This window comes from Tachypleus tridentatus, chromosome 11 (genome assembly GCF_004210375.1).
Source record: "Tachypleus tridentatus isolate NWPU-2018 chromosome 11, ASM421037v1, whole genome shotgun sequence".
NCBI classification, from domain to species: domain Eukaryota; kingdom Metazoa; phylum Arthropoda; class Merostomata; order Xiphosura; family Limulidae; genus Tachypleus; species Tachypleus tridentatus.
The window spans coordinates 76018092-76041637 of NC_134835.1; the positions used below are offsets into that span (position 1 = coordinate 76018092).

Genomic DNA, 23546 nt, shown 5'->3' on the forward strand with positions numbered 1-23546 from the left:
AAATGTGTTTTTAATTTTCCTGCACCGAAAAATGCTAACCCATTTTAGTGTCCTTCATAATTTTTCGAAGGTTGTTCTGTTTCGACAGCGACATGTACATGTAATTATTTTCTTCAGATTCTCTGATTAATCCAAACTAACACTTTTGAATTTCTTTTGATACTGAGACTCACATCTGTTTTAAATCAAAGATGTGCGCAAACTACTAAAAGTAAATAAATAAACTTATTCCAAAATGGGTTCGCCATCCGTATGTAGTCCAGCCTTTTATATTTAGTGTAATTATATCGCATATAATTTTGGGCCGTTTGTGACGCCACCTGTCCCTAAACCATTATCATTGATAAACATATTCCTTTTTATTGAATTAACACCTAAGTAAATGAAGTAAATTAACAGCAGTGACAAACTTTAAGCAGAAAGAAAGATTTTTAAACTAATAGTATATTGGACTCATATATAGTACACTAGATGTCACTACAAGGAAATCATGTAAACAATAATACATTTTCGTTTCATTAGTCGGCAGTGAGACAGTGAGGATAATCAAGAGAGGCAGCAACATGTTTTCCCTCCTACTTCTGATAACTTTGTTGAATGCTAGTTTTGGTTTACATTCTGCCAAGAAGTTTGCATCACAAGTAGATCCTGATATGTTCAGAAATGTGGTAAGCTATCCATTTTACAAGTAAAAAGTCATTAAAACTTATTATAACAATATCCTTTTGTATTTGCTCTGGTCACAACAAAACCTCGTTGTTTCATCATTAAAAATACATTAATTTATTGGTTTAACCACACACAGTTTCCTAGTGCGACTACATAGATAAGCATGAAAAATTCAGCTATAAAGGATAAATTAACACGTCTAGATGAAAACTTTATTTCATGAAACCGTTTCAACGATTACCGGAGCTCGTGGGGTATATAACGGAGATCTGAAATACTACTTTTACAACATTCTGCGTTTTAATCCAAGATCAACGAATTAAGAAGATTATGGGAAACAAATTTGCAGTTTACGTAATTATATTTCAAGTTTTAGGCTTATTAGTTTCTGATGCCTCGGAAGATTTTAACGTTTATGCAATAATTTATAAATTATTAGTTAGTGACTTATATTGTATGTTTTGTTTTTAAGCATAAGTTACATAATGAACCATGTATGTTGTGCTTAGAACACAAAAATGTGATTTCAATACAAATTCGCTGTATATCGTTCTAAGCCTATGTTGAGCCGCTGAAGGTAATATAGTATTAGAATTCACAAGAAAAAACTGAAGTTAAAGTAGCTAAGATTGTATTTTAAAATAATAATAATAGAACAAAACCTAATATAAAAGTTAAAAAAAATTACCTAAGGAGGGGGTTTTGACTGAAGTTTGGTTAAAAAGTAAATATGTTTGTTTGTTATTAAGCACAAAGCTACATAAAGGGTTATCAATGCTGTGCTTACCACAAGTATCGAAAACCGACAAACTTGTAGAGGTATAAGTCTAAAGAAATACCACTGTGCCACTAAGGAAGGGGAGAGTAAATTAAATTAAATGGTTTGGTTTGAATTTCGCGCAAAGCTACTTAAGGGCTACCTGCGCTTAATTTAGCAGTGTAAGACTAGAGGGAAGGCAGCTAGTCATCACCACCCACCACCAACTCTTGAGCCACTCTTTTACCAACGAATAATGGGATTGACCATCACATTATAACGCCCCCACGACTGAAAAGGTGAGCATGTTTGGTGCGATGGGGATTCAAACCCGCCACCCTCAGATTACGAGTCGAACGCCTTAACCCACCTCGTCATGGTGGGCCAATTAAATGGCAAGTAAACACCTCTTGAATGAACAAAAAAGGTGGTGGCCATTTTCAAATAAATTTTACGCTAATTCCATAAATAAACTTCATGTTTAACTTACGTGCAGATGAAAAGAAATTTCTTTTGCACAAAAATTCAAAAGCAATAATTTCTTTGTAGTATTGTATTTATAAAGCATACGTAATAAATTAGTTTTAATAATTCAATTTTCAGATTAAGTTATTTTTAATATGGGTTTAGTAAGCCTTACACGTTTAAATATATAACAAAACTTTTATCATTTGAACTTTTTGTAAAATCTTACATGATATCTTTCAAACTCGAGTGGAATAACATTGTTGCATTATTTTATATATCTATGTAGTCCCAAATAATAAGAAGCAAAGGATATCCAGTAGAAGAATACAACGTACAAACATCTGATGGTTACATCTTAGGTGTGCAGCGCATCCCTAATGGAATAAAAACTTTTAAAGATTCAGACTCTCCAAGACAAGTAGTATTTCTGCAACATGGACTGCTGAGTTCATCCACTGATTGGATTGTTAACCCAGCTACTGAAAGTTTAGGTAGTTCACTGTTCTGTGTGGTCTTGGTTAATTATAATACTATTATGTAACTTGTAAGACTGAGTCAGAGTAGGCAGTCTGTGTTAACAATAACGAATAATACCAGAGTAAATAGATACATGAAAAATATATCAGTTTATTACTACCTCTTTAGTGTCGAAGTGGGGAATATGCAATCCTTGTTTTTGCAGTGAATTTGATATCATTTTATTTCAGGAATATCTTAGAATCTCTTTGAGAAAAGAAAGGACCTCAGAGGTTTACCTCTACTGAGCCACTTTTCATCTATCATATCTTACTATTAGTAATCTGAAAAGCATCATCACTATTTTACCATGTGCTGAGTTGTCATCACTGTTTATTGTATAGTAAGGAACTGTCTTAAAACAGCTGGTGTACAGTTGTATAAATATTCTAACGAGTTTGATCTTAAGACTCACTTATGGTACAAATATCAAAATCCATGTTCTTAAATTGACATAATCTATTCAAAAAGGTCTTTCTTGTACTTTCGAACGGTAACTTGGGAATGTTTATGATCGGAAAGTTAACTACTGGCCTATGTATAAGACATAACATTACAGATGATTAAGTGCAAATTATATTACTCTTCGTTTTTGCTATGTTTATGCAAATAACTATTTTCTACGTGTTTATAAATATTTTGATAAGTACTTCTGTATATATATATTTTCAGTTTATTGATGCAACTTAAAGTCGATACTTTAGTAACATCTGTCACTACTATGATTGTACTAAACCTGAAAAAACCTGTACGCCTCAATCAATCATTGAACTTGTAATATTTGATAATACGTTTTATCAAGAGAACAGTCTAGTACAAAGAACAGAGTGCAACAAACAAACTTTTTATAATAATTAAATAACAAACATTTCAACGTTATCATTCATTATGATAAATAAAGAAATTATCACGGACTTTGAAACCTGGGCGGATTTTTGAAACCACACTGATCACAAGAGAAATATTCTAAAGACCTCAAACTTAGAGCCAATCGTTAATATTTAACAATGATTTTTAGTAATATATCATATCTCTGAGACCTCAAATTTAGGGCTAATCGTTAATATTTCACAATGAATTTTGGTAATATATCATATCGTCAAACTTAGGGTTAATCATTAATATTTAACATTGATTTTTAGTAATGTATCATATCCTTAAGACCTCAAATTTAGGGCTAATCATCAATATTTAACAATGAATATTTGGTAATATATCATATCCTAAAGACCTCAAGCTGAGAACTAATCGTTAATATTTAACAATGATTTTTGGTAATGTATTGGTTAAGATTAGAGACTAACGAAAATCATTTGTCCATATTTCAGAGTTCACACAGGTCATGAAAATCCTGGAAAGTCATAAAATATTGTTAACATAATTTTCAAACTGAACATCTTCGAAAATCAATGGTTTTTATTAGAAGGTTTTGGAAAAATCCTTGAGCTTTTAATCCATTTTTCCTACCTTCCCCTAGTTTAAGTGAAAACAAATTCCTGGAATATGTGGTTTATAAGATGAAGAATAAACGCTTACTGATCAGCAACAGGTCATGAACAATGATTTTCCGTCACGTTACTGTTGCTGAAAAAATTCTTATTTTAACGTAAAATAAGCTCAAGCCTTGTTTAGAGGAAATTTAAAATCATGAACTTGTTGATAGGGTGAAAAAAAAGATACTTACTATGTTTTTTACTTCTTTCTTTTCCACGAACACTCCAAAAATAATTAACAGCACTTCTAGCCTACGTTTGTCATCAGTTATGCCTACAATGCATTAGTAAACGGAGACAGAAATACATGCAAGTACAAATAATAATAGGATAATAGAATCAGTAAACAAGCTATCTGCTCCGTATTAAATAGACATATAGTTGTGCTGCCCTGCGAGTGGATCAGCGTTAAGTGGAGTCCGGTATGGCCCGGTGGTTAAGGCACTCGACTCGTAATCCTAGGATCGAGGATTCGAATCCCCGTCACACCAAACACTCTCGTCCTTTTAGCCGTGGGGCGCTATAATATACGGTCAATCCCACTATTCGTTGGTAAAAGAGTAGCCCAAGAGTTGGCGGTGGGTGGTGATGACTAGCTGCCTTCCCTCTAGTCTTACACTGCTAAATTAGGGATGGATAGCACAGATAACCCTCGTAGCTTTGCGAGAATTTAAAAAAAAATACTAAAACAAAAAACAGCGTTAAGTATGAAGGCTTATAACGCTAAAACACAGGTTTCAGTACCTGTGGTGGGCACAGCACAGATAAATAGCCCATTACGTTGCTTTGTGCTAAAGGTAACAACAAAAGCATTACTGTCAAATACAGTCCGTCAGCTTATATCTGATTATATCATCCATTATTTATACAGATCTATCTAGTCAGAAATATTTTGAGCTTTAATACTAAATATTTTGCAATGTTTACTTCTTATGGACAATCATGACTATAAATACAGTATTATGAGGTATTTTGTTAATCCTATTTTGGCTGTTTGTGTACTTATTAGATTTCTTTCGGTTCTAAAATGAATAAAATTCTTAAAATCTGGTTCCTAATTTTGTTTGAGATTAACATGCCACACGTGATAGAACACTTGACAACAAATCAAAGTGTTGAAAACAGTTGTTGCTTTAAATGTAATTTAAGTATGCTATCATATAAGAAAACTTACAATTTTTGGAAAAGTTCTTTGTCAACTGGAACTTCAAAAATAATTTTAAAAACAATGAAATGAAATTGTGTGAGAAACATTTTCAAATGTTTACGTGCACACTGATATAAGTGATTTCAGTAGTAATGTAGTGGTATTTGAAACATAGCATATGTTTCTGTCTTCTTGTAATATCACAGTAATGAATATGAACTTATGATATGTGTACAGGTTTCACACAACGCGTGATCGAGGAAACTGTTCATTTCATTCTAATTTTGTTCATTTATAATTTTCGGAATATATACTATTTTTATTGCTTAGACAAAATATTCTTCCAGACGACAGTTTCTATAAGGCTGCGTTTGCTAAGATGATATATAAATGTTACATCCCCACCTATGTTGTAATGAGAATTTGGTTTGTTTTGAATTTCGCACAAAACTACACGAGGGCTATCTACCCTAGCCGTTCCTAATTTAGCAGTGTAAGACTAGAGAAAAGGCAGCTAGTCATCACCACCCACCGCCAACTCTTGGACTACACTTTTAGTAACGAATAGTGGGATTGACCGTAACATTATAACACCCTCATGGCTGAAAGGACGAGCATATTTGGTGTGATGGAGATTCGAATACACGCCCCTCAGATTACGAGTGGAGTGCCTTCACCACCGGCCCGGCATTGCCAAGCATGTTAAGGCGTTCACTACATGTTCACTACAATACTTGTATTGAAGAAGTAACCTGTAAAGCGAAGTGAAACACATACAATATTTGTTTGTAAGTAGCTAGTAAATTGTTAGTTCTTTGTTTAGTCATACGTAGCCTTTTAAAATTTAGTTTAACGTCTTGTTTCATAAGGATTTTTTTTATTTAATCTTGTACATACATGTATATATTTATGGAACCTTAGGTGTTAATCATAGTATTACATAGAAGGGCAAGTTCAGTCTAGCATGGTTTTTATCGACATTTAAAAGTTTTGTACATCTATTATTGCGGTTTTGTTCTTACAGAATACAATAAAACATTAGTTACTTGTTGTTAACTTTGGTTAAGTCTACTTTCTGTTAAAATACGTAAATTATAATTTTGGAAAGCATTGTTTGGCCTTGGAAAGTCCTGAAATTTTTCTTATCAGGATCTGCAAAGATTAAGAATAAAAAAAATACTTTCAAGAAATGGAAGAAAAGTAACAATTTCTTACAACTTTACATCATACATGTAAATATAATTCGTGTATCTATGTAAAGTATGCATAGCAATACTATGTAAAGTATGTATAGCAATACTATGTAAAGTATGTAAAGCAATACTATGTAAAGTATGCATAGCAATACTATGTAAAGTATGTATAGCAATACTATGTAAAGTATGCATAGCAATACTATGTAAAGTATGTATAGCAATACTATGTAAAGTATGCATAGCAATACTATGTAAAGCATATGTAAAACAATACTATGTAAAGCATGCATAGCAATACTATGTAAAGTATGCATAGCAATACTATGTAAAATATGCATAGCAATACTATGTAAAGTATGTAAAGCAATACTATGTAAAGTATGCATAGCAATACTATGTAAAGTATGCATAGCAATACTATGTAAAATATGCATAGCAATACTATGTAAAGTATGTAAAGCAATACTATGTAAAGTATGCATAGCAATACTATGTAAAGTATGCATAGCAATACTATGTAAAGTATGTAAAGCAATGCTATGTAAAGTATGTATAGCAATACTATGTAAAGTATGCATAGCAATACTTGTTTTAGTTATAAATAATAAAAAAATAATATTCGTCTTTTAAAATTTGAATTGCTGTCAACTTTTAACAGGTTATATCTTAGCTGATGCTGGTTTTGATGTATGGCTGGGAAACTTTAGAGGAAACACTTACTCACGTAAACATGTTAAGTATTCCACTGATTCCAATGAATTTTGGGAATTCAGGTAAGTATTTGAAGGAATAAAGATTACGAATATCAGCTGGTTTTAAATACATATTGAAGTAAAATATAGAACAAATATCTTTAACATTTATTCTTTTGAAAATGTTATTTACATACATAGATTAAAATCAGGCTTACAATTGTTTATTCAGTTACCTGCTGTTTCCTTCCTTTGTTATTCTTCCTCAGGAAATATTAAAAGTGAATATTCTGTTAAAGCGAATTAAAGTATTGCATTCTGATTGTGTCTTTGTTTTATGGAAGTAGAAGTCTATAAAACGCTAAGCGTAGGTTGTTTATTATATTAATTAAAAACGTATATAAAACAGTAAAATTAAAAATGTTTAGGCTAATGTACATTCGTTACGCTGGAATTTTTACGTGTATCCGTATTTAGTTGATAACTAATCCAGAACAAAGTTTGCTAAAATTGTTATTTTGGTTTTCTAGTTTTGATGAAATGGCCCTTTATGATTTGCCAGCTATGATTGATTTTGTTTTGAACAAAACTGGAGAAAGTCAGCTTTACTATATAGGACACTCACAAGGAACCCTTACAGCATTTGCTCTTTTGTCTGAAAAGCCCGAATACAATGAAAAGGTTTTGTATGAAACTTTCATATACCGCAAAAAAAACCTACTAAGATATGTCTTTTTAATCATAATGAAATAACTGTGTGATGTACACATTTTACATGAGAAACAAAAATACACTACATGGCCACCTCTTCTGATTAGTGGGTTTGGCTATTTCAGCTACACCCATTGCTAACAGATACATAAAATCAAGCATACAGCCGGGCAATCTTTTAGACAAACATTAGCAGTAGAATGGGTTGTACTGAAAAACTCAATGACTTTCAACGTGGCACTGTCATAGGATGCCACCTTTCCAACACGTCAGTTTGTCAAAGTTCTGCCTTGATAGAGCTGCCCCTGTCAACTGTAAGTGCTGTTATTGTGAAGTGGAAACGTCTAGAAGCAACAATAACTCAGCCACGAAGCGGTAGGCCACACAAGATCACAGAACGGGACCACTGAGTGACGAAACGCGTAACGCGTGAAAATCGTCTGTCCACAGTTGCAATACTCACTACCGAGCTCCAAACTGCCTCTGAAAGCAACGTCAGCACAAAACCTGTTCGCCGGGAGCTTCATGAAATGTGTTTTCATGGCCGAGAAGCCTCACACAAACCTAATATTAAATGCTCAATGCCAAGCGTTGGCTTGAGTGGTGTAAAACACACCACCATTGGACTATGGAGTAGTGGAAACGCGTTTTCTGGAGTGTTGACTATTTGGCAGTCTGATGGACGAATCTGGGTTTTACGGATGCCAGAAGAACGCTACCTACTTGAATGCATATTGGCAGTTGTAAAATCTTTATGAGGAGGAATAATGGTATGGGGCTGTTTTTATGGTTTAGGCTAGGCTTTTTAGTTCCAGTGAAGGGAATTTTCAATGCTACAGTATACAATGGCATCCTAGAGAATTGTGTGTTTCTAACTTTGTGGCAACAGTTTGGGGAAGGACGTTTTTTGTTTTATATTGACAATGCCTCCGTGCACAAAACGAGGTCCATAAAGACGTGGTTTGCTGAGGGTGGTGTGGAAGAACTTGACTGGCCTGCACAGAGCCCTAACCTCAACCCCATCGAACACCTTTAAGATGAATTAGAACGCCGACTGCGAATCAGGCTTTCTCGCCCGCCACCATTGACGGACATCACTAATACTCTTAGGGCTGAATAGGAGCGAATCCTCGCAACCTTTTTCCAAAATCTAGCAAACAGCCTTTCCAGTAGAATGTAGGCTGTTATAGCAGCAAGGGGAGGACCACATCAATATTAATGACTACGGTTTTGGAATGAGATGTTCAACAAGAACATATGGGTGTGATGGTCGGGTGTCTGCGTACTTTTGACCATGTAGTGTACATATAATGTAAGTTCCTCAGTACGTTTTAACACCTTAATCACTTCTTTTTGTGATTAAGAAAAGTTGGCCAACAAAGATAATATCTAATAATAGTGTATTTTACACAGAAATTAAAGAGGCATCAGTTTCAGATAATTTTAGGAGGACATTTACTCGCACGTGATGTTTTTATTTATTGACTGTAGACCTTCTGAAAAAGAAAGATAAGGTAACTGGTTACATATGAAAATAATAACTAAATCTATGGTTTAAGAACTTGAGACATTACATAGAACACAATCCGTAAATTATACACCTACATATTCAGGTATTGTTTTCATTGAAGAAAACTTTAGCGCTCACATGTAGTGAATACGTTTACAAACTGAATTTTGCCCTGAAATTATAGATTAATTTGTTTAACCAGAAACTAGTTTTTCTTTCTTTTGTTATTTCTATTCATACAAGTTATTTAATGGGGTAATGTTACTGAAAACTTTATTTGCATTATATTGGGTTGAGGAATAATTCTTGAGCGTTTTTTCAAGTTAAAAAAATATATTCATAAATGAAACGCTTTCGCAAAATATTTCATGTCATTTGGTAGATAATTTTTTGCTATAATAGATGGTGTGTTTGATTTTCATATGTCTTAATTTTTGCTTTCATTTTCAGCTCATTAAATGGAATGTCAAGTGGACAAAATCGAGCATTTTCGACACCATCTGCTTTTCGCATTTAATTTCTGGCAATTTCGTTTAAAACAATGCATACTATATACCTAGGTATTACATGAAATAAAGTATCATAATAAATGTTTTGGGTGTAATGTGTTCATGCATTGAAGTATTGTATAGTCTTGCATGTAATGCTTGAATGAAATTATTTAAAAACGCTCACGAATTATTCCTCAACCTAATATAATTGAACTAGATATTTGTAAGTTGTTTTAAATACCTTGTGTGACATAAACTTAAACAATGAAATATACTGTGTCTCCTTTCTCATTTGAAGTTGTTGAACTTACAGTAACTTAAAGAAGTTAATGGTTCATCCTGATGTCCACCACTCGGACAGCGTTAAATTTACGGACTAACAACCATGTGAACGTAGTACACAGTTGAATGTAAATTTATTGTAAAACAATAAACAATTTACTCCGAGAAAGTAATTCATCTGTAAAATCGAAAGTTTAAAGTCATAATAACCATATTTTGTTATGTGAATTGCAGTTGAAAACTTTCTATGCCCTGGCTCCAGTTGCGACCGTGGGATACATAAAAAGTCCAGTTCGTTACTTAGCTCCATACACCAAGGATATCGAAGTGAGTATTCTTTCTATAATAAATAAACAATAAACTTATCTGAAGGTGCATTCTGATCACGCTCTCGTTATGATTAAAACTAAGGTAAAATTAAACTAACTACAAAATTGTTTACCACCTACCAAGCAGTTAAAGTACATGGTTTGTTTTGATCAGAAAGCTGTGATATATAAGTCAAAAAGATGAATTTTTCAAGCATAAAACAATTATGCAGTGTTTGAAGGGGGACGAGATGTCATCCCACTCCTTTTTTTAAACTTTAGTAACTGTAAAGTTCTCAGAAGGGAAAGGTTCAATGAAAATTCAATACATATTTACGGTAGCAAGGGAATGTTATGTAAGAATAAAATAGAAACGATACAATATGGTAAAAGGATGAAGCGAATGAATTCTAGCGCTACCGAATAGGTCGATGTAACCAAGTTTGTAACCACAAAGTAACCATCACAGTTTCCATACTATGATAACAATATACACCTGTTTATACTTAAGTTTGTTGTTTTATTGGCGTAATTCATCACTATGCTCCAAAAATGAACTCAGATGCTAAAAACATTGTAGATTAAAGAAATTTGAAGAACGATAGATTACATACTCTAAAAAGCATAACAATTCCAAATCTGAACCAATTACAAAGTTTTGTCATGTGTAATATACTTTACATAAGATAGTTTGGTGGTATAAAGCCAGCACTTTTAAAAGTAAAATTTTACTAAAAGTGCTATTAGAAGATGACAAACGATCACTTAGTTAAATTGTGAAAATTAGTAGAAAAAATAATTTTTCAGCAAGTGTTTAATAAAGTAGATTTGCTGCATCCAGTGTGATCACGTGCGAATTGGGGGCAAGTTCTCCTATATTTTGGAATTTTATAATTACTTGAATACATGAACGTCAATTATGGATTTGGAGATAGTGGGTGAACATTTTATGGGATATTATATTGTGCCAACTATAAAATATCCAGGTGTAAATGTTATTGTGTGAAATGCATTATTTACATTGGACGTGAAAGCAACCCGTAAAGTGTCTCTACATATAACTAAATAAACATGGATATTAGAAAATCCTAAATAATCAAGACACTGGGGTTATGTAAGTAACCACTACTTTGTTAAAGTACTTATAACCCTTGTCTGGTTTCAAAGTGGTGAAAATAATGTCTTGGAATTTCTTACTCAGATTCCATTTCTTAACCCTTTCCAAAACATTTAGAAATATTGTTGTAATTAAAAGTTTAAAGCTTTCAATTTTTTATGAATTATCTAAGGCTTTGAAATTATACGGAAAATGCATTGCATTAGGTGCTTGCTTTGCATTTGTATTTATATCTTTGTTATTATGATAAAAAATACAAAGGCAATTTACTGTCGTTCCTAATTTTGAACTACCAATCACAAGAAAGTCGGCCAGTTGTCGGTTTCCTATCACACACCTTCTACACCAAGGGATAGACACTCACACTTACAGTGCACCCACAAACTTTGCGATATTGCACAGTTTCAAACCTAACTCTAAAATCTAGAGCTTCACCACAAGGTTAACCCTACTTGTTTTAATAGTATATCCGTAGAACTGCACGATAGAGCTCCACCACAAGGTTACTCCTACTTGTTTTAATAGGATATCCGTAGAAATGCACGATAGAGCTTCACCACAAGGTTAACCCTACTTGTTTTAATAGTATATCCGTAGAAATGCACGATAGAGCTCCACCACAAGGTTAACCCTACTTGTTTTAATAGGATATCCGTAGAACTGCACTATATTATGATAGTGATCTCTTGAGTTCCCATCGTACCCACTATGGTTTCTTTATGTTGTGGTAAATTGGTACTATAATATGTATATATTTTAAACTTTACTTAGTGTCATGAAATCAACTTTTCTTCCAGATACTCTTCAAATTGTTTGGAGTTAACGAGTTTCTACCAAACAGCTGGCTAATCAAGCTGTTAAGTGACTTGGTATGCACAACAGAGATTAAAGTGTTTTGTGAAGAAATAATCTTTTTGATTGTTGGCGTTGATCCAGACCAGATGAACTCTGTAAGTAAAGCTTGAAAACACTGTTATAATATTACTTTTCAATCATTTATTGCTGAAACAGTCGTACATACAGAAGGAACCTGAATGAAACTGAATATTTCTAATTTGATAAAACACATATAACTTACCTATGATAACTTACAATGTGTCAAAATTGAAGATTTTGTTAAATGTATTGTATTATATTTTTGTTTTTTAGACACGCCTTCCAGTTTATCTTTCCCATACCCCTGCTGGAACATCCACTCAAAACATGGTTCACTTTGCTCAGGTTAGAAAACAGCTCATTTACATTTCTTAGTTCATTATTTACAAAACAAGTAGTAAGAAAATACCTACAATAAATTAACTTTGCTCATTTTCTGTTAAGATGCTACAGTTGTTATTCGGGTTCGGCATGGTCAGGTGGTTAAGGCACTGGACTCGTAATATGAGGGTCGCGGGTTCGAATCCTCATCCCACCAAACATGCTCGCTCTTTAAGCTGGGGGGCGTTATAATGTGACGGTACAGTGAAGTTTAGTCAGAGAAAGTTAAGTTTGTGAAAGTTATACTACGTCAATGTTAGTTCAGCCGTAACAGGTAATATCTTAAAGTGTGATTCGCAGTTTAACACATAAAAAAAAAAAAATTTGTCTTGTTAAAGGGTGATCTAAAGTAATTGAAGCAGTTTATATGGGCTTTTGACAAGCTATGGCCAGATGATTAAGGTGCTCGACTTGTAATTCGAGGATCGCGGGTTCGAATCCCTGTCACACTAAACATGCTCACCCTTTTAGCCGTGGGATCGTTATTATGTGACGGTCAATCCCATTATTTGTTAGTAAAGGAGTAGCCCAAGAGTTGGCAGTGAGTGGTGATGATTAGCTGCCTTCTCTCTAGTTTTACACCGCTAAATTAAGGATGACTAGCGCAGATAGCCCTCGTGTGGCGAAATTCAAAACAAGCCAAACCAACCAGTTGTTATTCTATAAAATTATGTAAAAATTGATATTTTATGTTTAAAGAAAAGTTTTAAGGTAACAATGAGAACATCTAACATAGTTCTTGTTATTATTTTCTGAAAAAGTGAAAACTGAGATCTTGTACAATGTGTAATTTATTAGTTCAATGTGCTAATGCATCTGCCTCACTAAGAGTTTTATGTAATATGTTGAAGTTAATGTCAGTGCATGAATATGTTATACCAACACGTAGCATCCCCAAAATATTGACTGATGCCTTTATAAAATATTTACCTAAGCACTTGAGTGATCGTTTTTATCTTATAGACCATCAGATTAGTGTCCCACAAAGCATCAAAGACAAGAGAAAGCTGTTACTAGAAAGTTGCTTGGTGGAAGAGAAATCTAAATCAACGCTGCTGATATATGGGAATATTTAGAATAAGTATCAGTGTAACATGTGCAAGATGGGTCGTAACTGAAATAAAACTACCATAAAATGCAATGTGAAGCATGGAAACTGGAAATTAGATTATATCACTATCAAGTATAGTCTATCTCAAAAATCACTATTCTTGTCAATCCTTTTAAACATCTACACCGTTGATATAGCTCACCTTAACAGTTTAACCAGATATCATGTGCTTAACTTTACTGACGACATCCTGATGAATAGCAAATGTTCTAGCAAAGCTAAAATAGAAAACAATAAGCAAATATCTTTACACAGGGCGAGAGAATAGTGACTGATAAATTCAATCCTTTCAAAGCCATATCTATATTCTGCACACTCAATAACAAATATACTGACAAGGACAAACCATTACTATTCTTTGTGGGCATTGTCATCCGTCTGGTAGAAACCGAAGTACCTGGACAGCTAAACCACACCAGACACATTAACACCATAATAACTAGCGTCATTAAAGGCATCAGTGCATTAAAAGCTGCAATAAGAAACAGAGCTGAAAAACGTCATCTGCTTATGTTCTTCTAATAACTTGTCCGCCCTGTCCTGGATTATGTACTGCCGTTAATCAGTGCGAATGTTATAGAAAAAGATAAGGTGGAAAATATTTAAAACAACTGTCTAGGACTGGTTGAGGGATGTATTTAAGCCACTCCAATCAATATCATATCACACCTCACAGGCCTCAATAGCATCAAAGAACATTAAATTATTCACTAGGACCTTGCAGTGAACACCATGCATTTCATCCTCAAGCCATTGTCTTTTTCAATCGGGACATATTTGTTGCTCACGATGTATGGTAGAACTAACATTTGGATGCACGTGCCGGTATATGCAAGACCAAAGCTAAATAAGGAAAATGACGACCTCGTTAGTATAGAATTAGGCGTAACTTTATTGGCAGAATATTGATACTTCTCTGCACAATTAAGGGAAAAAAAAGACATCCATAGAAGAGCGACATCAACATTCAAAAGGAATAATACTGCTGATAAACAAACTACCATGTTATGTAGCTGGGAAAAGTAAAGACATTTAGAAGACTACCGGTAAGAACAGTGCAAATTCTCTTTCACCTCTTATGAAGCAGCCACCTTCTATATGAGAGGACAGTGGCTGTTGGTGCAGTACCTGAAATTTTCGCCTGGTATTTAACTTAGTTGAGAGTATCATCAGTTTAAGTTCCAGTTAATTTCAGTTTCACGTGTTTAAAAAACTTGAAATTTGTTAGACAATATATCAAGCTCAAAATTTCTAGAATTAAGTCTTTGATTGTTAACATTGATTCATACGAAGCTTCCTAAGTCTGAAGACATTGTGGAAAAATGATAAAAGCCAGAACAATTCACGTTTTTATACCTATTTTGCATTTTAATCATTAGATAATAGTGATGTTCGCGCTACTTCATGGAGGAGACTAAGTCATTCTGATAATTTTTGTTAAATAAGTTGCTTCATTTGCTTTAATATGTATCCGTTTTGAAAACTTCTGGTTCAGCGTCATGTTATTGAAAAAACGTAATTTGAACATTAAAAACGTAAAACGTTTTAGTGGCAATAATGTGTAAAGAAACTTAAAATTCTGTATTATTTTGTAGTTACAACGATAATTGGTGAAAAGCAAAACACGAAAAGATGTTTTGTAGTTAAAATAAAAAACTGTAATATTATATGAACTCGAAATTTAAAAACTTGAACAAATATTGTAATTTTATAAACTTCTATATTCTCCAGTTTTTACGTGATGTTATTAAGTGCACTAATTATTTTGGTAATTTCATACAAGAACAACGTTAGATTATAATATTGAAATTCGTATGTTCTTGTCTGCTTAAAAGTTGTTCTCTGTGAGAATTGTAGAACTTTGAAACTTAAATATTTGATTTTTTTTCTTTCCAGTTGGTGAATTCAAAAAAACTTTTAAAATATGATTACGGGAAAAATAAGAATATGAAGAAATACAACCAGGTAACAAATTAATGTGTTTTTACTGTATTGCTTTGTTTCAAATCATCGTTACTATATTGTTAAAAATATATGACTTACGTCTGTTATTTAAAACCATAGTCAGAGTTTGTATTAAACACCATAACCTATACAATCAGAAGCTGGTAATGTTTTTATCTATTTACTTTAGACAACCCCACCAGAGTACTTCATAGAAAACATAACAACACCAGTGGCTTTGTTTTGGGGTCAAGATGACTGGTTTGCTGATCCTGATGATATTGCTATGTTACAGCCACGTTTGAAACACATGATAAAGAGTTACATGGTGGAATATGCTAAGTGGTCACATCTGGACTTCATATGGGGAATAGAAGCAAGAAAATATGTCTATAATGAATTACTCAAGATGTTACAGAAAACTCACTAAAATACTTCATAGAAATTTCTGTCTGAAGATGTAAGATAGTGCGAAAAAAATTTCTTGGGTTAATATTAAAGTCGCTTAACAGAGGTTTAATGTTTTTATTGTGACATTAAGTTTTTCATAAGTAAAACTTTCGTAAAGCTACAAGCTTCAAAGCACAATTTATTATGTGCTTAAAATGTTTTAATCCAGTTTGTTCCAGAATTTTGAATCCTTTTCTAATGTAGTAAATAATCTGTAATTATCATTATCTTAACAAGTATAATAAACCTTTTAAAATGTTATAAAGCCAATTAGGAATTGATATATACGTGACATAGCTAGCTGAAGTGAAAATGTTTAATTTTACAAAAAGTATTGGCTCGGACTAACACATTACAGTGATTTGCTTAGACGAACATAATTACAGTGATTTGTCAAAGTAGGGATAACCTTTTCGTATTTTATTTTAAGTAGCTCAGTTTCTATGTTACTATATGAAGTTAGATTATGTATATATCGATTCCTACTTGTTTTTATAAAATGCACTTATTTATTATTATACTTTTTGTTCCCTTTGCTTGATTTACAAACTATATTAGGCCCGGCGTGGCCAGGTGGGTTAAGGCGTTCGACTCGTAATTTGAAGGTTGCGGATTCGAATCCCGATCGCACCAAACATGATCGCCCTTACAGCCGTGAGGGTGTTATAATGTGACGGTCAATCCCACTATTCGTTGGTAAAAGAATAGCCCAAGAGTTGGCGGTGGGTGGTGATGACTAGCTGCCTTCCCACTAACACTGCTAAATTAGGGATGGTTAGCGCAGATAGCCCTCTTGTAGCTTTGCGCGAAATAAAAAAACTAAATATTCATATAATGTGATAATTAATCTGTATTATTCACCATAACGTGACAATTAGTCTGTATTAATTACTATCGTAATGTTCATATAATATGATGATTAATTTGTATAAATTACATGTCTTATAGATAAGACTTCAATATTATAAACAGTATGTTTTTTCACAATGGTCAAACGAACATTGTACAATTGCATCGTTTATAGATGCCATTTTATTATTTTTGTTTCAGGAACTGTTTTTAAGATTCAAGGGTTAATTGGTCTTTTGCATACAAAAAATATTATATATTCTTGAATTAAAAATAAATTAGTATGTCTAGATCTTAAAAACGAAATTTTAATACTTGGAAATTAACTTTTATTAAGAATATGTAGTTATTATAATAAATAATTTGAAAGAAGTTTAGAATTAGTGACAATATGTTCTTATTAGAACATTGTAAGCTGAATTTAGCAACATTTCTAAATATCACTGATGTCGAGAAAACCCACTTGTAGTGAAATAAATATGCAAAAACGGCTCGTTTGGGTTGAGAAAATATTTTACATTTTCTATGTAAATATTCTTTGTGGAATATAATAATTGGCTCATTTAACTGGTTAAATATATGAAACTAAAAGTTTTTTTTCCCTTCTCAGGCAACACAGCCCACGTACGCCGTTGAACATCAGTTACCGTATAAAACAATACGATAATCATAGCAGATAACCGTGGGTGGTGAAAGACAGACACCGGTAAAAAATGTCCTCTATTTCAGGGCCTTTTTTATCTACTTTTCGAGGAAAAATTCTAATACAAAATAGTCCATATACACAGCCAAACCGTTGTCAGCTACCATAAAGAAACGGCGATAATCGAGCCAGCTAACTTAGGGTGATGGAACCTAATATACACACACACAATGTATCTTATTTATTGTAAATTACACATAAATGATATTGCTGGTATTGATCTAGAATCTACATTAACCAATACATAGAATTAAGGAGAATACAATTTGAAACATCTCAGTTTAGGGTGAAAACTTTCGTGAATATTATAGTTCTAAACTTCATTAATTTATATGAAGAGAGAGAGGATTATTAAGGTGTATAGTTTATAGTATAATTGAATATGAGGACTTTGAATAAAATATAATAAATCTGGTATAGAAGACGACAAGTTTATGTAGATAATAATATCTTTATGCTTTATCAGTGTAACCAATATACGAGTAGTAGCAGTATACTCACTCTGCGTATGATTTAGACAACTGTATGACATCAGAGGCTGTCATTACTAGAAGTAAGACAACCATACGTCCCTGATTATGCCTTTACTATGGAAAGGGACACATTGTATATCCCTATGTATTACTTCTTCTTTCTAACACTTACAATGGAAAGGGACACATTGTATCTCCCTATATATTACTTCATATTTCTAACATTTACAATGGAAAGGAACACATTGTATCTCCCTATATATTACTTTTTGTTTCTAACACCTTCATCTCAGGACCAATATTTTCAAAAGTTGGCAGGTTATACATCCACTCATTTTTGTTTTTTATTTAGACTCGTATTCTAATATAATGAGGCCAAAGATTAGACACTGGAATAACAAATATTTTAACTTATATTTCCATCAATAAAAATTACACTTGACTTCAAGATAAATTGCGGCAACTAACACAATCTAAAATAGACAGATTTAGCATTCGTAACGTTAATTTTATTTTATAAGAATCAAAGGAACACAAGTTACAAAATTAGGTTATTTGGCCCACTATTTCTTTATATTTTGACAAATTCGAAAATACGTTGCAAAAAAAAGCTACCTTATGATGACTTCCATGGACTTCATCAGAGAGATATTAGATTTATACTTTCTTGAGATTTTACAATGGTTAAATGTCAAAATAATTTACAGAATTAGGGTTTCTGATCGGCCATTCCTCTATGTTTCGACCAATGTAGATGAGATTTTGTACAAAACGTGTGACATCCTTACTAAAAAAGCAATCATATTTAACAGTTATGCCTTTCTTTTCATTTCACAATGGTAAGAGATATAAGAAAATACCTAATGTATACAGTAGGGAGCTCTGAACCTATAATTTGAAACACTGTATGCTTATTTTACTGTTAAAAAAAAAAAAAGAGTTCAGAAAATTGCATAGATCGTGTTGAGAGTTTTTCATTGTGAATAGGCACGGCATGGCCTAGCGCGTAAGGCGTGCGACTCGTAATCCGAGGATCGCGGGTTCGCGCCCGCGTCGCACCAAACATGCTCGCCCTCCCAGCCGTGGGGGCGTTATAATGTGACAGTCAATCCCACTATTCGTTAGTAAAAGAGTAGCCCAAGAGTTGGCGGTGGATGGTGATGACTAGCTGCCTTCCCTCTCGTCTTACACTGCTAAATTAGGGACGGCTAGCACAGATAGCCCTCGAGTAGCTTTGTGCGAAATTAAAAAAAATAATCATTGTGAATATTCTATTTAAGCATATACTCATTGTTCTATGTACTGTGAAGACACAAATTAGTTTCCTATAATACAGCTTTCTTATAAAGAGGTCTCAAGATGGTCCTGTGTCAAGTGTTTATCTCTCCGAAATATATGTCTTGAAAATCATTCTTTCTTGAAACATACTGTATTCTAAGGATCTCATCGAACAACGAGCATATATTGGAGACATGTTGTACTCACTTGTAAGTATTATCCTTTATAGTTTAGAATATATGTTAATTTACAACTGACAACAATGTATTTTAGCAGAAAATACGGCACTAGCGAGCTTTAAATGGAACAAAAATTTAATCCACATGAAAAATAAATCTTGTGAGAACAACACATAAGACCATCTGGTGACAAATATAAATACTAGCTTCTATCTCGTAACCCGAAGACAAGACCGAGAAAATGAAGTTATGGTCTTCATTGAAAGTGTCAAAAGCTGACAAAGTATTAAAAAACCAATAGGACTAACGACTGCAGCCGTTTTTCAACGTTCTGTCAAATTTTGTCGTTTGAAATCCAACTCAGAGGAGTGTAAAACTTGCAATAAGCCTAATAAACCTTTTAGGCTGTGACTTTTGGTACTCAAAAGATATATCTGAAATGTTGTTTTTGCACATCTCTGATCTGAAATCCATAATAAACTAAATGTGAAAAGAGCATCTGCATCTGGTAAGTTTGTAAAAAATCGGCATCAACAGACACCATAGAAATACGTTATTAACTTAAAATATGTAACAATTGGTGAATGTTTCAACAAAGGCTGGTTGTTAATTTGAAAGACTTGCCAATGTAAGTGTATATCGGAAAAATAATTATTACATAGCAAACACTACAAACGCAATAGGAGCCAACAAATATTAAAAAGAGGATTCAAACTAAATCACAGTTTCAAACGTCACAGTTTTTGGCCACATGCCAGCCTCCATAAAAATAAGAACAAGAAAAACTTGTCTTCTAAGGTCGAACATATTATCAAAAACATTTAGCATTGTCCTACTTTATGACGCGTTCCATCAAAGAATCGTGTTCAGCAACAGCGGAATCTAGAAAAGTTACTTTCTGGACAGTATTTTATGTTAGAAAACACGAGTTTCAACCAAATGTACCGTTTCACCTGTATGAAATGTGGCACAGTTGTCTTATGCAACTTCTCAAATTATCTAGTGATAAGATTTTGTCTTTAGAATGGATCAGAATATACGACTGGCAGTCCTGTTGAGTTGCGTATTCTAGTTAATTTTCACAATTATCCTGAATATGGAATATGTAGTACATTCCTACTACAGAAAGTGTGTTTGTAACAAACCTCAACATTTTTGTTAGATAAGAATACGTAATAGTATAACTTTAATTATTAAGTAACGTGTTCTAATTTATCAGTTTTTTGACTGGATCCACAACGTGAGATTATTGATCGATTAATAAAAGTTATGCTCTAGCGTATGTTTATCTATATATGCATGTTTACGATTAAAACTTCAATAAGTTTATTTGTTTCTCTTCAAATTTTGCGCAAACCTACACACGGGCTGCCTGCGCTAGCCATTCCTATTTTAATAGTGTAAGACAAGAAGGAAGGTATCTTTGTTTCTTTATTTTTGAATTTCGCGCAAAGCTACTCGAGGGCTATCTACGCTAGCCGTTCCTAATTTAGCAGTGTAAGACTAGAGGGAAGGCAGCTAGTCATCACCACCCACCGCCAACTATTTTACCAACGAATAGTGGGATTGATCGTTACATTGTAACGCCCTCACGGCTGAAAGGGTGAGCATGTTTGGTGTCATGGGAATTCCATCCTGAAATTCTCAGATTGTAAGTCGAGCACCCTAACCACCCGGTAATACTGGGCCAAGATTGAGAAAACACAGATCCTAAGCTATCTGTTTAATGGGTTTATGAGACTGTCGTCTACGTCATGGTCTCCACGATATAAAGTTTACCAATCTTAATTTTAAGTATTTCACACTCGCGTCCATGCATATTTGAGCCTTTTTTACATGTGTTTTACTGATGATAAACACATGTAACATTCAAATATATACTGAAAATAAACTGGAAGGCGTAAAAGATTTACATGTACATCAAAGTAAGTCTCGAATATTTATCCAAAACAAGAAATAAAATAACATCTTTAAAATATTTTTTCCGATGCTTGAGCTAAGGGAAGAGTGAGATACTTATACACTCCACAAAAGAGTGTTTTTCTAGCATACTGTTAAGCTAGAACAAAGTACTGCAGGTTATTTGTATTTCACACTGTTAAAATCACATCATAATCTTAGTGTGGAATCCCATAATCCTAGAATGCCTACATCAATCATCATTGCGTGTAACGCAACGGTAACAACAAAACGGAAGCATTGACAAAGAATGACTTCTGTGGAATGACCACTGCAATACGCAGTATTAACGCTAGGCGAGGACTAATGTAAAGATACGATAATTAATGTCTTGTTCAAAAGGATGTCGACTAGCTGGAGAGAAACTACACGAACATTTTTGAGAAAATTTATTTCCAGTTAAGAAAGGTATAACAGTTTCCAAATGCTATATACATACACTTTACGTAATATTTCATACGAGATACACTAAGATTAGTTAAGAATTTCTGTGAGCTTACAATGCTATAAGCTGGGTTTCGATACCTGTGGTGGGCAGAGTACAGATAGCCCTTTATGTAGCTTTGTGCTTAACTAGAAATAGATAAATTGTGAATTACATGGTAATTCAATTTAAGTAATTTGTTATTGTACAATTAATTGATCAATAGATAGCAAATTTTCGTTTCCTCATTTAAGCTTAAATATGTTATAACGTATTAAATTCATATTGTATAATTAAATTACTTGTTTTTGGTTCGATTTATGCTACGCAGTTGTGAAACGGGTCGTGTTTGAGGTGTTAATAGTGTTCACCTTACTAGTTATTTTTCACAATTTTTTTCTTGCAATTAACAACAGTTAATAGTATACCTCACTTTAGATTTTTTAAGGTACTTATATATTTCCATCTTTCTTCTGGTTTTGATGCCACAACCTAAAACTTGTAAGTGTATGTAAAACCAGGAGCTGTTTTGTGTACGATTCCCATTTATCTATAGTAGTTGCTTTTGGGTTCCATTTGTTAAAATCAATATCTTTCTCAAAGCTATCGCTTTCTTTGGAACCATTACAGCTTAGGTTATCATCATCAGTAATATCTTCTGTTTTTGGGATAGTTTTCACTAGAAGCATCAATCTCAGAAGTGACATCTGTTTTCTAGAAACTATTTTCACTCAATGGATATTTTGCGTATACCTTACTATTTCATCATCGCTTGAGGTAATTTATTTATACTCCGTAATTTAACTAGGTTATCACAAGATATTACCCTGCTAAGATCAGTGTGAAATAGTTAAGTAGATAAGTACGTGTCCTCTATATACCGTTATCAATGTTGACTCATGAGTTACGTAATATCATTTTCATCCATAGAATGTCAAATGGGTACAAACTCTACAGTTGTTAAAAAAATGGATCACATGTTTTTAGTGTCAGCTATCTTCGAAGAATTATTGAGATGATTCATTAGATATTTCTTCTTACTTTATTCTAATATAAAAATTTTAGGCTGTTTTGTTGTTCTCTTTTAACTGTTTTACAACTTAAGGAAAAAAAAAGTTATCTTAATAATTAATAGATTCTAGTTATATTCCAAACATGTACAGCAGTGTTTATTTCCTTTTAAGAAACACGCTGCAGCAGATCCATAGAGATGTTAAGAACAGTCAGTATTCTTTCAAACTAAGTGGACCTTTCAGATCTCGAACAAATATACTTTATTGCTTTAAAGTTCTGCAGCTGATTTACGAAGTGTTAAGTATTCTGAAGAATACCTCATTTGCTAAAGAGCTAAAATTTTCTCACCTCACGTGTAAAGATTCGAAATATTGTAGAGAGAATAGAGATTTTGGTAACTAGATGTAGCATAGACGTTATTTTCTCAGTTAAAGTGTCGAAAAATTAGCAAATAAAAATGAGAAAAACTGTAAACTATCTTATGAATTTATATTAAAAGTTTTAGGTATTTGAAAATAAAGTTCAAGATATAGCTTTCAAAAGACTGA

At 33.1% G+C, this 23546-nt stretch overlaps 1 protein-coding gene across 2 annotated transcripts; it reads left to right on the forward strand.

Moving 5' to 3' along the window:
- The first annotated feature begins 522 nt into the window (after positions 1–522).
- LOC143232500 (gastric triacylglycerol lipase-like) lies at positions 523–17718 on the forward strand. 2 transcript variants are annotated; one of them, XM_076468050.1, is made up of 10 exons: positions 523–668; positions 2181–2385; positions 6905–7019; positions 7469–7619; positions 10167–10259; positions 12155–12307; positions 12507–12578; positions 15622–15690; positions 15860–16129; positions 17579–17718. In XM_076468050.1, exons 1-9 carry the CDS (start codon positions 564–566, stop codon positions 16097–16099), a joined length of 1203 nt encoding a protein of 400 aa, XP_076324165.1. In that variant the 5' UTR covers positions 523–563; the 3' UTR covers positions 16100–16129; positions 17579–17718. The 2 variants fall into 2 exon arrangements, with proteins under 2 accessions (XP_076324165.1, XP_076324164.1); XM_076468049.1 differs by lacking the exon at positions 17579–17718 and having other exon boundaries at positions 15860–16182.
- Positions 17719–23546: the final 5828 nt, after the last annotated feature.

What these genes read in the sequence shown, in the direction of transcription:
- LOC143232500 (XM_076468050.1), top strand. Translation starts at nt 564, where the DNA reads ATGTTTTCCCTCCTACTTCTGATAACTTTGTTGAATGCTAGTTTTGGT. An exon ending in ACATGGTTCACTTTGCTCAG is followed by an intron (nt 12,579 to 15,621) that starts GTTAGAAAACAG and finishes TTTTCTTTCCAG; the next exon opens with TTGGTGAATTCAAAAAAACT. An exon ending in ATATGAAGAAATACAACCAG is followed by an intron (nt 15,691 to 15,859) that starts GTAACAAATTAA and finishes TATTTACTTTAG; the next exon opens with ACAACCCCACCAGAGTACTT.